At 34.9% G+C, this 19,589-nt stretch overlaps 1 protein-coding gene across 19 annotated transcripts in view; it reads left to right on the top strand.

Annotated features, from left to right (window-relative positions):
• The window catches only part of RALGAPA1 (Ral GTPase activating protein catalytic subunit alpha 1), a 132,567-nt gene that overhangs the window by 31,262 nt on the left and 81,716 nt on the right, over positions 1-19,589 (top strand). For 9 of the 19 annotated variants that reach the window (XM_080594890.1, XM_080594877.1, XM_080594888.1 and 6 more), the window contains exons 13-19: positions 1,680-1,828; positions 3,058-3,187; positions 3,616-3,853; positions 6,118-6,279; positions 10,621-10,761; positions 14,647-16,215; positions 18,134-18,258. In XM_080594890.1, coding sequence (XP_080451016.1) covers positions 1,680-1,828; positions 3,058-3,187; positions 3,616-3,853; positions 6,118-6,279; positions 10,621-10,761; positions 14,647-16,215; positions 18,134-18,258 — 2,514 coding nt within the window. The remainder of the gene's footprint in view (positions 1-1,679; positions 1,829-3,057; positions 3,188-3,615; positions 3,854-6,117; positions 6,280-10,620; positions 10,762-14,646; positions 16,216-18,133; positions 18,259-19,589) is intronic. The other 10 variants (XM_080594887.1, XM_080594881.1, XM_080594886.1 and 7 more) reach the window with 4 other exon arrangements.

The raw sequence follows: 19,589 nt of genomic DNA, 5'->3' as shown, positions 1-19,589 counted from the left end.
TTTTTAAATATTCAGTATGTTACCCTTTTTCATCCCAAGAACGTTATTACATTAAATGGTATTACATTAAAGAGCACTCCAGAGGACATAATTATTTTCTGTCCTCACAATAGATGGACTCGCCATTAATTATTGCCTTCTGTGAAAAATACATTCCCCAACCTTCATAATGTTTTAACCCAGATTAAAGACCAAAACTGAGAATAACTTATGTTAAGAACACAGTTATTTAAAGTCTAGTAGTGTATACGTCTGTTTGTTTTTTGTTGTTGTTTTATGTTGCTTTTGTTTTTTTTCTTGTTGCTGCATAATGCTGACATAGTACAATATCATTCCACTGCACAAGGAGCAAAGGATAATCAATGGCACGAAGAATTGCTTTGACTATGTTTTTCATTCATTTCTGCATATTGTGAAAACAGTACCTTTCTGGATACAGGCTTACATGCTTGAATTCCCTTAACTCCATCATGTACTTTGGCAGGCTTCCTAACATAAATATCTAGGAAGTAGTACTTGTGACCATTCAAACTTGACAGCACGGTTAATCCTAGTAGCTTTTATAGTTTATATGCCTGGTATGTTGCACCTTGGAAGAGGACAGGTAAGTAGCATCCATAAGAAGATTTTCTGCAGCTTACAGAAACTTTTAAAACCTATTAAAAAATTCTGCTGCTTTCTTTCCATATAGAAGAATAACTTACATAAATTATGTAAATATACCTATGAGAAAAGTGAATTTGGTGGCTGTGGTTTTGGTTGTGAGCTACAAATAGCTTACAAGAACTCTTATTTGTCTTGTTTGATGAGAGTGTATTACATGTGTGGTAGTGGTAGATCTGTAGCAGTGGTGGGTACGGGCTTCCAATGAACACAGTTTTGCACTGTAAAAGGAACCAGAAAGCCAAGAGTTCCTGAAGCCAGTGCCACTACACGTTACTTGGCTGCCATATTTTTTCCTGGAAATCTTGTCCTTTTTTCTCCCTTTGAACCATCCTGGGGTTCATCCTCACATGAGCTTGCTGGGTATTTGACATTTGTCAATTTTATGAAGATTTTGGTATGTGATTTCATAGAACCGAGGAGGTAGTCCATATCTGATTTGCAGCATCACATGGAGCTATTATAAAATACATGCATATTTGAATCGTACTGCTGGGTATGATGGCAACCACTTTGGAGAAGGTATCCTGTTTCCTATTTCTGGTAAGCCATGCTGATTGTGATGGGATGAATACTGTAGATTCCTAGAACGTAGTACACTCTTCATCATGCTGATGCACAAAGAGTGTACAAGGACTCTTTCAAGTAGTTTAGTGTGTGTTATACTAGTCAGTTGCTCATTTACAGTGGAACTTCTGTGCTTAAAGAAGCAGTGGACTTCTTTACTGGAACATTTTTGTCCATCATACTAAATAAAATTGTGTAATTTTTTGTAGCATATATCTAGGAGAACAAAGATATACAAATAGGTTTTATAGATAATTTTTTTAATCTATTGGTTTTTCTGTAGCTTTATCATCAAATCAAGCTAACTTGTGTTTAAATACATACTTCTGAGTGTATATGCAGCCCATTCTGTTAATCATGGGTGTTGTCTTTCCGTGTTACTATCAGCTAAACTGTTGAAAATATCAAAGTGCTTCAAACTCATTACATCCACTTTTTTTTACTTACAGGTTTTTATTATAAATTCTTCAAACATATTCTTTCTTGAACCAGCAAATGAAATTAAAACTCTGCTGGATGAACACACTGATATGTGTAAACGCATTCTTAATATCTACCGCCACATGGTAGTCCAAGTGACTATGGACAAGAAGACTTGGTAAAATGCTAATGTTTTTGTCTTAGATTATTAGTTCACAAGATAAATGTGAGATGGTGCTTGGTAGTAAACACAGTAGGATGGTATTGACTATGTGAATCTGTTCCTCTAAATCAGTAAATGCATGGGCTTTAAAATCACAACTTACCACAGGGGAAGTGGTGAGCTCCTCTGTTAATGCCGGTAATAAGCACTAGCTAGTTTGAGTCAGCTTAGCCCTCAATGAAAAAAGAAGTAAGCTAGAGTATACAGACTACTGTCAAGGATCGACTGATGACATTTTTCCAGGACATTCTGCTCATGTGTCAAAGTGCTAAGTATGAAGCTTCACAGCCTTATTTAAAAACAAACAAAAATCCTCAGATAAGCCTGGATAATTGTTATAATGAGATCTGAGTTGTTCTTGATCTATAATTAACTCCAGCTTTAGACACTTCTTTACAATAGTCCATTTACTGCTTTAACTGTTTTGTCCTTTCCAGTGTTTAAGATTCATAGCAGGGACAAGGGACCCTCCTTCAAAGTCATCTGCATTATTTCCCCCTCTTCTTTAAATAGCTGTCTTTAATGAGGTAATATATTGCCACCATTCTCCATTGTAAGGAAGCAGCATCAAGGGGATTTCAGATGGCTGATTTATTCCATTTTAACTTGACATGCATTCAGTCTCTCACTGGGTAAATAGAGCTGGCATTACATGTCATTTAAAATTTGTTTGCTCATGTTAGGAAATAAGGAATCAGTTCAAGGCTAGCCACTGGGAAATTTGGGAGTAATAAAAGAAAACAGATCACACTAAATTAGTATTTTCTTCCCCAGTTTCTTGTCACTAAAGAAGTGGCTCTAGACTGTGATGACAAAGTTTCTGTGCCACACGAAAGAATTAATGAAGTTTGTTTATGATCATGTAACATTGCCAAAACTTGTCATTCATACAAAAAAAGTATAAACTCAGATCAGAAATGTGACTAAACCTTTGTCCTGCAATTTCAGGCCATTGAAAGTGATGACCCTTGAACAACCTTGCACATGATGTTACAGGGCAATAGGGGTTCCTCACTGTGAAAGTCAAGTGTGGAAGGCATGGGAATAATTTGTTTTACAAGAAAAAAGTTAGTCTGTTTGCAGTGTGTTTGGGCAAATCAAGCTCAGTCATTGTCTTTAAAAGTATCTTGGTATATATAGAATTACAGTAAAATAGTAACTCTAAGTTTAATATTGTTTTGCAGGGAACAGATGCTACTTGTGCTGCTCAGGGTTACTGAATCTGTGCTGAAAATACCACCCCAAACTTTCTTGCAGTATCAAGGAAGAAAAAACTCCACCTTAGCAGGAAGACTTGCAGGACCTCTTTTCCAGGCAATTAAACATTAATTCACTTTAATTAATTCAGTTTGATTTTGACCAAGAGACTAGAAGCAACAGCTGCTGTTGACTGGTTTGTTCTAGGATCTGTAAAGTCCTCAGATTCTTTAGTAGGGTGAAAAAAAGATAGAAAAGATTTAAATGTGATGAGAACTAGGTGAGGACAGTGTTACAAAACTGTTCGACAAAATTTGTAATGTATGGAAAGATCTTACGCAAGTCAAACCAGTTGTTCCTCAAAGTCAGAAGCACATGTTAACATAATACTTGATTATTCATGGAAAGTCTGTGTACTGGCAAGGAAGTGAACATTAGGACTACACAAAAATGTTTGTGGCAGTTAGAAACTTCTTTTTAAGCAGTAATATTGAATGTTGTCATCTTTTGTTGGTAAGCCAACATTTCTCATTTTATTCTTTTAGACTCTTATAGTAGCTTGGATCAAAGCAAATCTAAATGTGTACATCTCTCGAGAACTTTGGGATGACTTGCTGTCTGTAATGTCATCACTGACGTATTGGGAAGAGCTGGCCACTGAGTGGTCATTGACAATGGAGACACTAACTAAAGTATTAGCTAGAAACCTCTATAGCCTGGACCTCAGTGACCTGCCATTGGATAAATTAAGTGAGCAGAAGCAGAAAAAACACAAAGGCAAAGGTAAGACAGCACTATATACGTATTTTAAGAGTTTGAGTGGAGCTAATGAGATGTGGAGTACAACGGAGTTTTTGTCCCGTCTTTTCAGAGTACCTAATTAGACATAACTGTCACCTGAAATAACCCAGTTTCTTTACAGTAAGGCTGTTTTTTAGAACCACTGTGAAATCCTACCATAAAGGTTCAGTCCTGCAAATAGGCACATACGGAATTTAATTCCTAAAGGTATGTAGAATTAAACCCAAAATTTTACACTACAGTGGGTTAAACCTTTCTATTTTTATCAAATAAAAGTTGAGTCCCAATCATAACATCTTGAAATTAATGAGGATTACATGTCTGGTAAAAATTAGGTAGCAAGTGCCTATTGCAAGCATAACTGGAACACGGATCCTGAAATCCTATGAATGTTGATTAAAGATAAAATGTTAGGTGAACATAGTTTTGTTTGAGCAGTAACTCACTGCTAAACCGTGGTGAAGACTGGTTTTGTTAAAGTGACTTACTTTGACTAAGTGAAATGATACTAGTACCATGTGAACGGTACCAGTTTTTAAACTGATTCCGATATGATGCAGGACTCTGTAGCACTAAACATGGAGAGAGAGGGTGGCTACTTGTATTGTTATAGTTCTGATATTGTTGAGGCAGGAAATCTGTCCTCCTGTATAGAGTGCTGAATTGAGATTGTCAAAGCCTGGCTTCTGTTCCCAAATTAGAGACTGACTTCCTGCATGTCACCACAAGTCTTCGTTTAGTCTGCTGTATAATACGTGTATGTTCTTTAAAAAGGGCTTTGAGAGGCCGTACTGTATTTAAGATGAGTAATAAAGATGGAAAAAAGTGTAATTTTTAGTCTACTTTTTAATCTCTCTGTATTCTGATGGATGTGGTTCATCACACATCTCTGAGGGAGAACCAAACCTAAGGGAAGGAACTTACAACTTCCCTAGGGTTTGCCAGTGAGAAATAATCAATATTCAGTGTGCACATTCCTTTCCCAGTCTTAAAGAGGATATTCCTGTAGCCTGTATTTACCAATGATGTTTTCACATGCTTCCAAATTCCTCATCTTGGGCAGAGACATCCATACTTTCATTTTGTTCTTCTTCTACATGACAACTGAACAAACATACATTTTTCTTTCTGAGAGATTGCTCCAGACCATGCATTTTTGCTTTCCTGTTCTATACAGCTTCTTTTTCTTTGAAAAGATGGTTGTTGTTGTTTTTAAAAAATAAATAAAACTGATACTGGATAAGAATGTGTATAGTTATGTTGAATAGAGGTTTAAAAAATATTTTGATTCATCTGTATCACCCATACAGAGCCACATGAGAAGAGTTTATGTTAGCTTTCAGCAGTAGAATTCCAGAGCCTCCATTATTAAATGTGAGTTGAAGAGTTAACTCTAGTGGGTTTTGGAAGTAATAAATTCCATACAGATTATGCCCAATTTCTTTGGCTCTGCTGATTTGTTAATAATAATGAACATGCTCTATTAAGGCTCACTTTCCAAGAAGATGCCCTTTTAATGATCGTAACTGTTATAAAGTATAATTTGTGATCATGAGTCAGTTCAGTGTGGGTAAGGAAATATACTGCAAATATTCGTTAGTTCACTGGGCTTTTTTATGTACAGTTTCTTGAAAACTCCTCATGTGAGCTTTATTGACTTTGATATAAATGTCAATTCTGAATTTGTTACATCTTTTCTTCTTATAGTATTTTTAGGGTGAATTTCCAAAAAGTCTTCTTCTTTGAGCCTAAATTCCCTTTTACTTGCTTTTGCATTTGATGATAAAATATTTTATCATTTTTACTTCATGTTCCTCAAGTGTCACAAAGTTATTTGGCAAACAACTGCAGTATTAATGGTATGTAATGTATGATTTTGTGTGTTTTGTCTAACAGGAACAGCAAAGGTTGAGATAGAGGTAAAATGTATATAGTTACACATTTTATTTGTCTACAGTCTTTGTAAAACCAGTTTTCTTGTGTTTTTGAACTTAATTGGTCAGAAAAGAAAATCACAATAGCTTAATAGCACCAGTGCTTCTGAAAAAAAAATTCAGTATCCCTCAGTTAATGCTAGCTGAGTGGATCTATAGAGATACTTAAATATAGTAACGTGCTGTTTAGCTTTTAAAATCATGCTAGCTTTGATAATTTATCCAACTTTAAATCTCTCTGAAAGAATACAACTGTCACTGTTTGGTGATACCAGCATAGTAGAGAATAAATTTACAATTCTATTTTTGTAGGAGTTGGGCATGAATTCCCCAAATCTTCTGTTGATAAGTCCTTTTCTAGAGGCTGGAGCCGTGATCAGCCTGGACAGGCACCAATGAGACAACGCAGTGCTACAACCACTGGATCTCCAGGAACAGAAAAGGCAAGAAGCATAGTACGGCAGAAAACAGTTGGTACGTATCTGTAAAAGCTGATTTAAGTGACATTTGAGAAAGGGGAAGGAATTCATAACTGACATTGTAGCTACATGGTTAACTTTTTTTTTTCCCCACAAAAGTATACTCTCTGCAGTAATTAGTTGAATATATAAATGTAAATGATGTAGTCTTACATGTTTTGAGGGTAGATGAATAGCTTGTTGTTACTACAATTACAGTTACTGCAAATGAGAGTAATGTAGTTAAGTATTGTGTAACTTTAAATGTTTGATCACATGCTTAAGATGCATTAGAAAAATAATACTGTTGTGTGTCTATGGAAAAGAAAAAAAAATTGAGTAATTTGATCAATGGTATGGATAGGTGGCTTTTTAAGTCTGTTTTCATAAATTATGCACACAATAGGTTGAGTATTTTCCAGCTGTGGAAAGAAAAGTGTGAGAATTATGTACATGTCTGCATAGTTCATAAAATGTGTTGTCTTTTACTATACCCTGAATCTTGCGTTAATGAGAGATTGGCGCAGCCGTGCAGTTCTCCATTTCTGAAGTGACCTATTTCTCAATTTCATTACTTGCAGATACTCTTTCCTGTGTTAGAAATGACTGATGGTAGTCAATGGTTTAGATGGATTGCTCAAAAGAAGACTCATTTACATTTGTATGATTTGCATACCATATCTTAACATGAACTGGACTGTAAATTTCTTTATTTTGTTTTCTTATCTTGATGATCTCAGTGCTATCCATTATGTGAAGGAAGTTTAAGCGGATTTTTCTTTTTCATTTAAAAGAAGAACCTTTTAAGGAGTATCTCATGCTTTTTCACTATCTCTGTAGTAGTAGTGGCTTCAGTCACGAAGTGTTCTTGCACTGATACTTTTTGGAAGCAGGTACAATCTGACGCAGTTTTAGAACGCAGGAATGGTAATCAAATATGTAATAGTGTTAACTTTTCAGAGATTAACATCTCTGTTAGCTTTCCAAAAATCTTCACATTTGTTTTTTGAAGTCACAAAGGTTATTTAGCAAAGAAAATTATTTGAATATTCTTCAATATTCTTAATAAATTTTGAAGATCTGTTTACGAGTAGCATCTGAAGCCTTCTGTTGGGGTGGGAGAGTTGTTTGTTCTGTAAGCACTACTATAAAAATGCTAATTTTGTGTATCCAAATGCTACACAGCATTTTCTTTATCTCATGCTGACAGCTAGTTTGACTCAAAAGTTTTGCTTACGGATTGCAGATACTTTAAATGTAACTTCTGCTTCTCTTCAGATAGGCTGTGATTAACTGTTGCAGTATTTTTGCTTTAAGTCTTAGTTGTCTTAACAAGGTAAAGCTCATGTTAAAATTTCTCCCTCTCAAATTATTATTTCAGATGTCAAAAGGTTATACTGCTTGATCAATTTTTAATGGTTTTGTTTTGCTGTTATTTGAAAGATGGCTATTTATATGATGTTAGCCCTAAAATCACTGTTTATACTAATCAAGCTATATATTGACCTTGTTAGCAGCAAAATAATCTGATTTTAGTTTCACTATACTTCAGCTTCCTTCATTTGGTTCTTTTTTGCCTTATATTCAATATTAATGAGCCAGGTTTATATTACTGTAACCAGTTAAAATTTCATCTCTATTCATTTTATAGAACACCATCCATAGACAAGCATCTTAGCATTAGTAGGATAATTTTAAAAGATGAAAAGCCCCCAGAAAGTTTCCAGAGCCAGAATCCCAAACTCTTCAGTTCTTCATCAACATCTTTTTAAAAGATGTTGATGAAGCATCACATCACGTTACAAAAGCATACATCTTAACTGTCAGCAAAGATTTGCTTGTTATTGTCTCAGGTCTTCTAAGAGAACTGTTCAGGTGGTTCCTGACCTGTGCCAGTTAAAATAGGGTCACATAACAAAAAAATGGTTTATAGTCATAATAAGTAAAATTTTCTGTATAACATTTTGCTAGTTTGTCTGCTTCAGTTAATTAATGCTGCAAGCAAAGCCTAGAATCGAGTCAGACCTCAGATGTGTTGCATGATATCTGATATGTAGTATATTTCCTTTGATTATGAGTAATATACTCTTTATATCTGAGTAGGTAGGATGTGCATGTTGAATAAGTTATGGTAAGAAAAAGCTGGGGTTTCTTTTTCATCTGTTTTATGTTGTACACATTTTGTGTACATCTGCACACCTTTGTTTTTTGAGCCATTCTCATGCCAGCGCACGTCTATTGCTGCACTATTGTGTTTTAGTCAAATAAAAATCACAGCTTTCCTGATATGCAGTGTGTACATTTTTAGCCTGAACTTATGTAAAGTAATGTTTGGAAAAGGGCCTTTAAATGCATATGGGTTGAAAAATCTTTTGTACGGCTAGATATAGAATTTGTAGGCAGCAGATTCTCGTCCTATAAAAGTACCGGATCTGAAGGAATTTAGGGGTCTATTGTTCTGTGTTTTTTTTTCTATAGATAACAGCGCAAGGTTTTGAACTGACATATCTAGTCTACATTTTGTGTTAAGTCTGACTCTATTTAGACTACTTAATTGAACGTGACACATCTTATTGAAAATAATTATTCAGTGAGATCACATTTTCATTTTACAGCATCACAATGTTAATCTCGCTTTCAGTAATAATATCTTACATTTTTCCTTTGAAAGTTTCTCTAAAATTTCCGTCTTCCAAATTGTAAATGTGATTTTCTATTCCCTCTTTTTAGAATCAAAGTAAGATGGTGGAAGAAAATCAGTCAAATTACAAGGGACACTTATTTTTAATGATTTGTATTCAACATAGTATCCAATCTCAAAAGTTTGGTTTATTTACTCTGTAGCTTGACATTTTCTCTCTTGCCTGCAGTCATTTTAAAATGCATAATGATGAATGCAATGCATTTAACCATGACTATATTCTGAATTTTAATATTGCGTCTCTTAAAAAGAAGTTAAAGACCTGCATGTAGTTGTCTTTTTTTTTCTTAAGTTGGTTTCTGTCTTTTAAACTAAATTTAATTTAAAACAGAGGATGGCTTCAGTCTTACAACATCTGTCTTTCTGAATTGTTTTTTCAAACTGTTGTTAAGATTCCACCTAAGTTGTGCTGCATTCGTCAAATGTGTTTTCTGCTCTATGTACATAGACCTACCCAAGTTATCTTCATGTTGCTGTGTTAGAGACCATTCTTGAAGAAGATTTATAAGTGTGATGTGCTCAACTTTTCCTGTACTTCATTCTTTTCTTCTGAATCCCATATAGATTAGGAGCACTGAGATTCTAAGGGTACATTCCATGTTTTGAAAATATGTGTGTAGAAGTTCAAAGACTGCTTAAGTATCGTGCAAACGATATTTATGTAGGATGAACTGAAGTTTCCTTAAGAGAAGTTTATCAGCAACTATTTTAGCATAAGTTCTCAAATTTGCAACAATTCAAAAAGGAAACTGCTTGAAACCATGAATAGTATTTTTTGAAGAACTTGAGCTGTACTTTGAAATTGAATGCAATATCAGTTCTTGCTATGTCTTACTACGGCAATGGAAAACAAATGTCATAAATGTTCTCTTTAAATCTATTGGAAAAATTGCAGTTATAACCTTGATCCTGTTGCCACAATTCTTTTGTAAATTTTCTTTCTGTAGGGCTGTTTGCAGGATATGAGAAACAAAAAGGTGAATTAGGATCAGTTTAGAAAGATTTATCCAATATCCATTAAAATAGAGACCCTGTGGATAAGAATGTAACCCTTTGAGTTGACAAACCATTTCACTTCAGTCATTTCATTTTTAATGCAGAACTATACGATGTTGTATTGCATTTTTTTTCCACACAGAATTGCTTGTTTCCTTCTTACAATTTTGAATCTCTTTTGAAGAATCTTAAATTCAAGACTATAGGTCAAAATTCAGATGTACTTATTTAGGAGCAAACCAAAGTAAACTAGAAAAATGGAAATGTAGTGTAAGTTGTTTTTCTTCTGTTAAAAAATATAAATTTCAGAGTGCTTGTGGAGTGCTTTAATTTTGATTTTTCAACCCCTGATGCAATGGGAGAAAAAAAAAGTGTTAATTAGTTTCTTGGTTTTGAATGCAAAATCTCTGTAATAGTCATAATAAAAGCATTGTTGCTGCTTTACATAAAAGTTGAAAACTCAAAATGTCTTATCAGTGTCCACTGATTTTTTCTTTCTTACAGCTCTGCCAATATCTGCTGTGCTGAAATGTTTTAATTTTTAAATTTTCTTCCTTTTTATCTTTGTTTTCTCTGTTGCTGCTTTTTCTGTGACACAAGCCTTTCATTATAGTCACTCTTCTTTTTTCCTTCCCCACTTCTTTCTTTTCCTTTTTAAAGCCATGAGAAGCCGATCCATTGGTGAATGTGCTCTGCCATCGGCCTATATACGCAGTGCTAAAAGTGCTCCTGTTCTGATCCATACTTCCAAACCCTTCTTGCCTGATATTGTTCTCACTCCCCTTTCTGATGAGCTTTCAGGTAGTGCCACCTCTGCTAATTTCTGCACCCCCTTTATCACTTTTTTAAACCTTCTGCTTTCAAATTCTGCAAAATCATTAAATTTTTCAAAGTAAAAATACTTGGGGGATGGGATGGGGGGGAGAGGGGAAGAGATTAAGAATGAATATTTTGAATTATGTAATATCATGCTATTTCGCAATCCATTCTGGAACTGTTAGAAGTTAGTGCTGTGCCAATGTTTACTATCATAAAAATGAAAATTAGAGGAATCTCTTGCTTTCTGAATTTATTGGTAAGCATATGTGTGGCCAACCATGATAATGATATAATTTAGCTCCCATGAAAAAAGAATTCCTAAAGTATATGGTATCATATAGTATGCTTTACAGAATGCCTGTTTTTCATTAGTATATAAAACCATAAAGAGTTAAATACAGTTTTGGATTCTGAAGTGCTATGGTTTGGTTTCGTTTTCCAAATTATCCATCTTTACAGAGTTGTAGTTTTCTATAATATTATGTTTGACCCTGCAGGATGGTTGGCTAGAAGTTTTTTGGTAGTAGCTTTCTTTGGAGGATAGTCTTTGAGCAAGTAGATTAAACAATTAAGGTTTTCACAGTTTTTTAAAATGCACATATGAAATTTTACAGATAATGTTTTTTCTTGTACCCCAGCTATTAGATAGAAATTAGTAAATGCTGACAATCCTATTACGCCTTTGTCTCAATGAGTACAAAAGTGAAAGCACAGTGGGATATATATACACACACTCAAAACTGTGTACAAATAGAAGGATTTAAGGGCAGTAAATTTTTGTATGGAAGATATGTTCTATTTTTTTCCCACTCTCTTCTTGCCTGCCTCTTGTTACCCAAGAAGTATCAAGAAATGTGTTTTGAAAGTTGTATTCTGTGCTGTATTGCCAGAATGTGTTTGTATTGACAGAACATATCTGTCTCCTAGCTGGTACTGAAAAGCTGTCTTTTCTTTCTGCCTTCAAGGAGAAAAAGGGGAGGTAAGGCTGGTTTAAGGAAAGTTGTGATTAGGTGAGATTACCCGGAACTATCAGTTTCAGTGTCTTCCTTACTGTAACATCCTAGGAACCAGGCGAGCATTTCTTCCAAGTATGTGCGCTGTCAGAGACGCAGCCCTCTGTGGCACACTCGTGATGTAGTCAGTAAAAACTCTTTAGGATAGTGTCCCATTTTGACTGTATACCAGTGTGCAGGGGTGAGCCCTGGTTGCCAAGGAGGCTGTTCATTTGGATTTTAAAACATTTTATTTTCAGTGCTGATAATACAGTAGCAGTTTTTCATTACCTTAATTTCTTCTTCAGTCTACAAAAAGGAAATTTCTGTTGGCACAAGCACTACACGATTGTATGAAAATGTTTGTATACTTGTATGTGCTAGTCCTGCATACATGAGCACCTAATAAATAATACTGGATCAACATTGAAATAAATCTAGCTGAATTTATTTCAATGTGTGGAGCTGCTTGGCGTGCATTTGGAGTTCTCCATCCAGTAATTTTTAACATCCTAGAAAATCATAATCACTGCATGCATGCATAGTATGCAATCCTCAGGCTGGTTCTTTATATAAAATGAAGTTTATAAAACATATGAAAGATGCATATTGAGGGCTCAGGATGAGATCAGTTTATCATAAATATATATTATTAATCTCATCTATAACCTTATCATGCATATTTTAGCTGCATCCTTTGGTCCTCAGTTGCTGCTTTCATGAAGACCAATTTCTTACAGCTGCAAAAAGAAATTCTTGAGGCTCTATAGGCACAATCCATGTTAATATCTGCCTAAGTCAATAAAGACTCTGAAATAGCAGTTGTAGCTAGAGAGCAATACCCATTTTATGGGATGTTAGTTTAATATAGTCAAATAATAAGTTGAACAAGAATGTTGTAGAGAAATTTGTTGCTGGTGAAAGCAGAAGAGAAAGGAAAGGGTTAATAAATCTTGCAGTATACAACAATTTTCAGTTTATGTTTATTTTCTGGAAGACCTTGTATGTGTACTCTCTTTTTCAATATAGACTTCTCTATTTCCTGTCCAATAGCATCTTTACAGTTCAGTAAACTTTGAATCAGGTCAAGCTTCAATTTTCAAATTATAACTTCCCTTAAAAATTGAGCGTGGAAATTACCACTTTTCATCATATTCCAACACATTCAGTTAGTGCAGATGTATCCGATTCCTCCAGGTTATATGCTCTGCTCAGAAGGAAAATATGACAATCCTTCTCCAGTTCTTTCTCAGAAAAGTGTGAGCACTTCAAAATGGGTGACATTTTTAAGGTGACTTCTGATTACCATAATTAAATACTATTGAAATAGTGTAGGGACCATGAAGTAATAATTTGAAATATTTTTAAATGAATTCAACATACTTTCTTCATTTTGGCAATAACACATTGGGATTCTAGGATGTACTGAGTTTACATAAATGTACTACTGCAGTCCTGAAGATAAACTCTCTAGATAGAACAAGGTAAGTCTGTTTATTGTGGCAACTGTTACTCTTCATTGTTATTCTTGATTTTAAAAGCATATCTACAACTTCTTAAGCAGTATGTCTAAAAAATAAATCTGGGGAATAAATGATTCTATGAAAAAGGAACTAACAGAAAACTGACAAAGCTGTTTTTACCTTACTGTTAAGTGCCTGTCCCATAAAAAGACAGCGAGGGATAGCTTGAATTTGTGCAATTAGTTGAAGAGACACTTAGCCTTGCCTGTTTCAGTGATTTTATAATATGTAGTATTCCTGCAACATATCAAGAAATGTGATGAGGAATGTGAAGGTTCTGTATTTTGGTGGATGACGTGAAGTGGGTTGAAGATATTTCCGTACGTTTCCTAGGTGATCCTTGTTGGAACTGCAGCTTTCATTACAGTTAACTATGATTTGTGCTGATGGTAAAGTATTAGCTGTCTCAACAGAGACTAGGAATCACTAATTTAAATGGTCATAACAAATGTTCCTGTCTTTTCATAAGTAAAAGTGATTTTACTCTAATGTTAGCTGTTGTATGGCTGCAGGATTTTTTCAGTAGCAGGGTTCCTTATTTGGTAATTCTTAGGACTCATTTTGAGTAAAACTGGAAGAAGATGGAGCTTCCATTTAGCATTTAGTTTTGCATTTTGAAGATGAGAGACGTTTCACAAAACATCCTTTTAGGGGAAAAAAAAAAGATATATTGTTAAATAATGTTACTTATAGTCATCTTTTCCCTACAGGGCCAGTTCTTCCATGTCATTTCAAAGCTTTTTTAAAAAAATAATTAAGTCTCAGGTATACGCTATATTACATATGCCATAATATTCATAACTGTGTACGATAGTTTCTGATATTTCAGCAACTTATATACATTCGCACAAGTTATGAAAAAGTAATAGTTTGCCACTTCAGTAGACAATTCTAATTTTCCAGAAAACTTGTATGTTCTCTTTGGAGTTGTGTATTTTTCTGAAGATGTAAATCCCATGAAGGGTACTACTGTTAAGCTAATTTATATTCAAGTTAACCATTTCTTCAAGCTAGTTGGTATAATATTGGTTGAATTATTGAACTTATTGGCACAGCCCTAGCTTTAACTGTATTTCCAATCGTTCCATGGTCTCACTGTTTGTTCTCATGCATGTTAACATTTAAAACCGTGTTCTGATGGTCTAACTCATTTATATTACATTCTGTACTGGATATTATGTGTGTTTGTTTTTAACACTCTAGTACTGGAAAAAGTATATTTATTGTACTTAAGTAAACAAGGCTCTGGACTTTCCTGGCTTTTTAAATCACATAATTAGGATGTAGCAGTAAATAAATATTATCTCTGTATGTAAATTCTAGTGTGTATTACATATACCTTTCTCCTGCAGACATTGATGATGCTCAAATTCTTCCACGTCCACCTCGAGTCAGACATTTTTCACAGAGTGAGGATGCTCCAAGTGAAGTTTTTGGTGCATTAAATGAGGAACAGCCACTGCCACGAAGTAGCAGCACCTCTGACATCCTGGAACCATTCGCAGTTGAACGAGCCAAAGGTGCAGTTCCTGTCATTGACAGTTCATCCCATCACGCTCCAAGCTTACAGAGTTCCACTGAGACCTCTTCAATGCATAGATCCACTGAAAGCCATATTACTGATACAAATAGCAGAGAGTCCTCCTTGGAAGTTGGGGATAGTATTTATGACCATCTTTGTCATTTAATAGGGCCGGTAGAATTTGCAAACACAACCTTTGAACAAAGCCAATATGTTGACCTTGAAGGTGAAGATGATCTTCTTTCCTCTCTGAGAGAATATCTTAAAGAAAAAGAAGAACTTTGCGGTAACTTTGAGATAGATAAATGTGAGGCTTCTGCTCACGAAGGTGATACATCAGTAAATAGGAATGATAGATTACCACTGGATGGATTAGAAAATAGTGATCAGACTGCTCAATGCACGAATAGCATCACTGTTACAGAAAGAGCTGATAACACAGAGCTGCACCTAGAACAAAACCAAAGTGGCTTTATAAGTAATATTGCACCTACTCAAGTAGACATTTTTGCAAGAAATGAAGCGCTCGATAAAGCCAGACAGTTAAATATTGATAAACAATATGAAAGCCTGTTTGATCATGGGTCAAGTAGTCCTAGCAGCAAAGAAGGGAAGAGATATCTGTACAGGCAAGCAGCCACTGAAGCTGATGTAGATTCAGCTGTGGAAGCAGCATTAGCTGAAAAGCATAGAAGTACCCAATTTAACGAAAAAATAACCAACTCACGTGTTATGCATGCAAAGAAAATTCTTCCTAAAGCACAAGTTAACCCTCAAATGCCTCACATCACAGTTACAAGCAAACTGTCACCAACTAAACGGAGTATATCTGAAACAGTAACTCATAGGGCCAAAATCATGAAAATAACAACTAAAAAAAGAAATAGTGTTCATGTAACTTTTAGACCATCTACAGAATCAGTTCAATTTTACAATCCTCTTGAGAACAAAGAGGCTGCTTGGAAAGCACGACTTCGTAAACTCAGTGGCTTCAGTAGTGGTGGTAGCGGTAGCAGCAACAGCGGTACCAGTACAAGCACCAGCTCATCAGCTGTCATGGAGCTGGTTAGACCCGGAATATATAGACCTCTAGATGCGATCAATGCTGCTTCAGTTGGTAGCAAGCAAATTAAGGAAACTCCAGAAACTCAAGCAGCCGTGCTGCAAAAAGAAGGTATTGCAGTTAATCAGTTCCATAATCGTAGTGCATTTAGATCGTCAGGTCAGGAGTCAGCGCAACAGCAGGGTTCCCTGGGTGGTGTTTATAAAACTGTTGTACATGCTCTTTCGAAGCCGAAGGCAAATGTTTCCCCACAGAGGCAGAACAGAGTGCCAGCAGAGGCTCCACTGAGGGATCTGTACAGTCATGTAATGGGCTATTTTGGAAGGAAAGCTGCAGGTGAGCACTAACAGTGTGCAGAGCGCAAAAGGAGAAAGGCAGCACCAGTTTGGCTTAATGCGACTGAAGCAAGCTCTGATAAGCAATCAAAAGGCTTTGGGATGATCACTGCTTTCCCTGTTTGGTTATGCATGCGCCTATAGCCAGCTGATTTTCTCCCAGCATAAGTTACTTTTACATACTTTAAATTACTAATTTCCCTTTTAAAGATATTTAGTTTAACCTCTTTGCTGCTGAAGACCATCATGTTAGGGAAGAGGAAGAGACAGTAAATGACCTTATAAAGGACAAAACCTTGAGAGTTTTGAATTTTCATCTACCATGCAGAGCCTCAAAATTCAGCCTACCAAATGATTGGCATGTGAACATGATATCAGAGTGTACTACTCCCCTGTAACTGTACTTTGTCAGAAGGACCTGGCTATCAACCAGCTAAGTTCAACTGACTACATTTCTGGTTCATTTAGTGTGTTTTCTTCCTCCTCCTCTTCCTCGGCCTCTCCTTTTCCTCCTCCAAAACAAAAAAGCCCCTCAAATTTATATTTGGAGGTCAGATTAGATAACTTTTTTAAAAGTTGTAAACAGAAATCTGTTACTGGAATGATTTCGTTGTGACAGTTCTCTGTGAATAGTCATAAGGTTTTGTCTGAATCTTTTTCAAAACATTCTGTAGGCCTTTCTGTATGCATTCATCAAAATGGATACAGTTACATCTTGGCAACATCTTTCATTGCTTCTTTTTTCCTTGGAATCATTCATGGATGTTCATGAAAGTCTCATGATAGTCCTGCTAACTATGAGACCTCTCTGGACTGAGCAAAAAAGAAGGCTGTCGCTCTAATATCCATTGGCTTAGTTCATATCCTAAATAACCTTAAATGAACAATAAATTAACTTTCAGCAGTAATGTAGGTTTTCTTTTTTTCCCATTGTTATGCTAGCATGATTAACAGAGGTTCTGTAATGCATCCTGCATTGAGATGTTAATGCCACCTGAGGGCAGTCTGTGAAAGCATAGCACCATGACAAGTGGGAAGTAGTGTGATTGTCACATTTATCCAAAAAAACCAACAACAACAACAAAAAAAAAACAACACAATTTGTTCTCAGTCATTTCTGTTTCTCTGCAGGATCTTTTCTGACAGAGATATCTAGGAAGCATATTTTATTTAAAATCTGTAACATCTAGCAGAGCCTCAACATGGAGCCATGAGGGGAAAATTCTTATAGAGAAAAAAAGAACTGAAAAAACATGAAAACTTTAAAGTCTAAGATCATGAAGTTAGGTCTAACAGCCACTGCTAAAAATTAAAAGGATAATTATGCCAAAAATATAAAACTGATCCTTGAGTGAACTTAATTAATTGTTCATCACCATTGACCATCCAGAGATTGAAGTTTCATTCCATATAGTAGCATGCTGTTTTATTACATAAGACTTTTATTTGCACTATTTATACTAAGTGTATACAGTGCCACATTGACATTTGTCATTATTTTATATCGCAATCTATTTTTTCCACTACATTGCTTTTCATTAAGAATGCAATGAAGAAGGAGTGCCTGTAGGAATAGTATACAATTGTTAGGATTTATTCCTTATTTTTTTGTGATATGGAGGAAGAATATGTGCTGTATCCTTAAAGCAAGCATTAACAACTTTAAGTAGTGCTTTCCTATAAGCTTTCTTGCTCTTAAAGGTTTTACTGGAAATTGACTAACACCTGCTTAGTGGGAAGAAGTTGTTTTACTAATTCCTACAGTAGAATCTGCTTAAAAAGAGGGAATTCTTAAAATGCATGTTTGGCAATTTTGATTTTTTTTTCTATTTATTAGCAGGGCTTCTTATTTGTTGCCTTTTGTTTTGAAATTACGTTGATTTGTTCTTTACTATATACAGTTATTCATTTGCTTTTAGCTAATAGAGAGGACATGAGTCAAAAGCTGCACCCTATTGATAGTGATATTGGCAGCAGCAATACAAATGTTCCTGACCTCATGGATGAATTTATAGCTGAGAGACTCCGCAGTGGTAGTGCACTGGTAAGCCTTTAAACTTCCTATATTTCAATATGTAAGTCTGCACGTTTGTGTGAACTAATAAATGACATTATTAAATCACTTTACTACATAGTAAGATGTTTATCTTACTCTGTTTTTTATGAATCAGAATTCAGAATATCACTAAATTATTCCTTGGCTTTAAATCATTTTGAAAAAGACTTGTGGTATTTTATGCATTTGTGTTTACATTTTTATTAAATTTTCATTGTTCAAACAAGGTAGAGATAACTGTCAGATGAATAGTCTCGTTGAATTAAATGGCTTTAATTGCACCTGCAAAGATCTTTGTACACAGGCAGTTCCAGGATAATAGTTTATATATAAACTTGCAAACCGCAGTGTAATACTGTATTTATGCAAATACTGGAGTACTGTAGTATGGTACTATTCTCTACAGTTTCAGCCAGTGCAAGACTACAAAACTACATTAACATATGTTTTTCCTTTATTTTTTTTCTACTTAAAAGTGTTGAATAATTTCTTGTAGCTTTCTGCTAACAGAACTTTTCATATGCTTTATTCCTATGCTTTTCCAGTAATGTCATGTTGTTTTGATTATCATCTATCATAATAAATTTCTATCAATTTTAAGTCAAGAATTTCTGGTTACGCTTGAATGCTTACCAAATAAGACAAGTGATTTGAAGAGATAAGTGTTTTATTAAGTAGCAAAGAAGGGGGAAATATTCAAAGAAATGATGCAAATGAAGAACAGCATGGGTGATAATTGAAATGTATTGTTTCAAAGCTGTTCCATTCTTTTTTCTACTTTTTTAAGTTTGTTTTTTTTTTTAAGGAAAAGAAGGTCATTCTAAGACAAGCTACTGTAGAAAGTTGGCAACAAGTATCTTAGTTGTTGCTAATAAGGGACAGAAGATTCTTCAAGGTGATTGGAGAAATTAGTTTGTTTATCAGCATCTTTGAGTATGGAAAGAGAGGGCCTATAGAGTTTGTTCAAATGTATGCTTTTTTCTTTTTCTTTTTTTTTTGTATTGAAATTATGTTTATCAAACATTTTTTCATCTTGCGTTACAAGTTAAAAATGCTAACTTGCAGTTAATAATTTTTTACATATTTCAAGTTGGTAAAACAGAAGTCATCAGAGCTGGCCACAGAAAAAGAAAGAAAGAGAAGGGGGTGTTGTTCATTTTCTCACATAGTTGGTCAAAAATTTTGATTGTTAATAGTTCAGGTGAGAGAGTTGGTACTTTCCTCAGGTAGCAAAAAATGGCCAAGGTAAGTTTGAGTAAGTGCTATGAAACTTGCCTGTCATTGATCTTGCAATCTAGCACACAAAAATGGATATTCTG

This window comes from Anser brachyrhynchus (genome assembly GCF_964034855.1).
Source record: "Anser brachyrhynchus genome assembly, chromosome: 5".
Taxonomy (NCBI): domain Eukaryota; kingdom Metazoa; phylum Chordata; class Aves; order Anseriformes; family Anatidae; genus Anser; species Anser brachyrhynchus.
The sequence above is the reverse complement of the archived record's forward strand: the minus strand, read 5'-3'. Positions and strand labels throughout refer to the sequence as shown.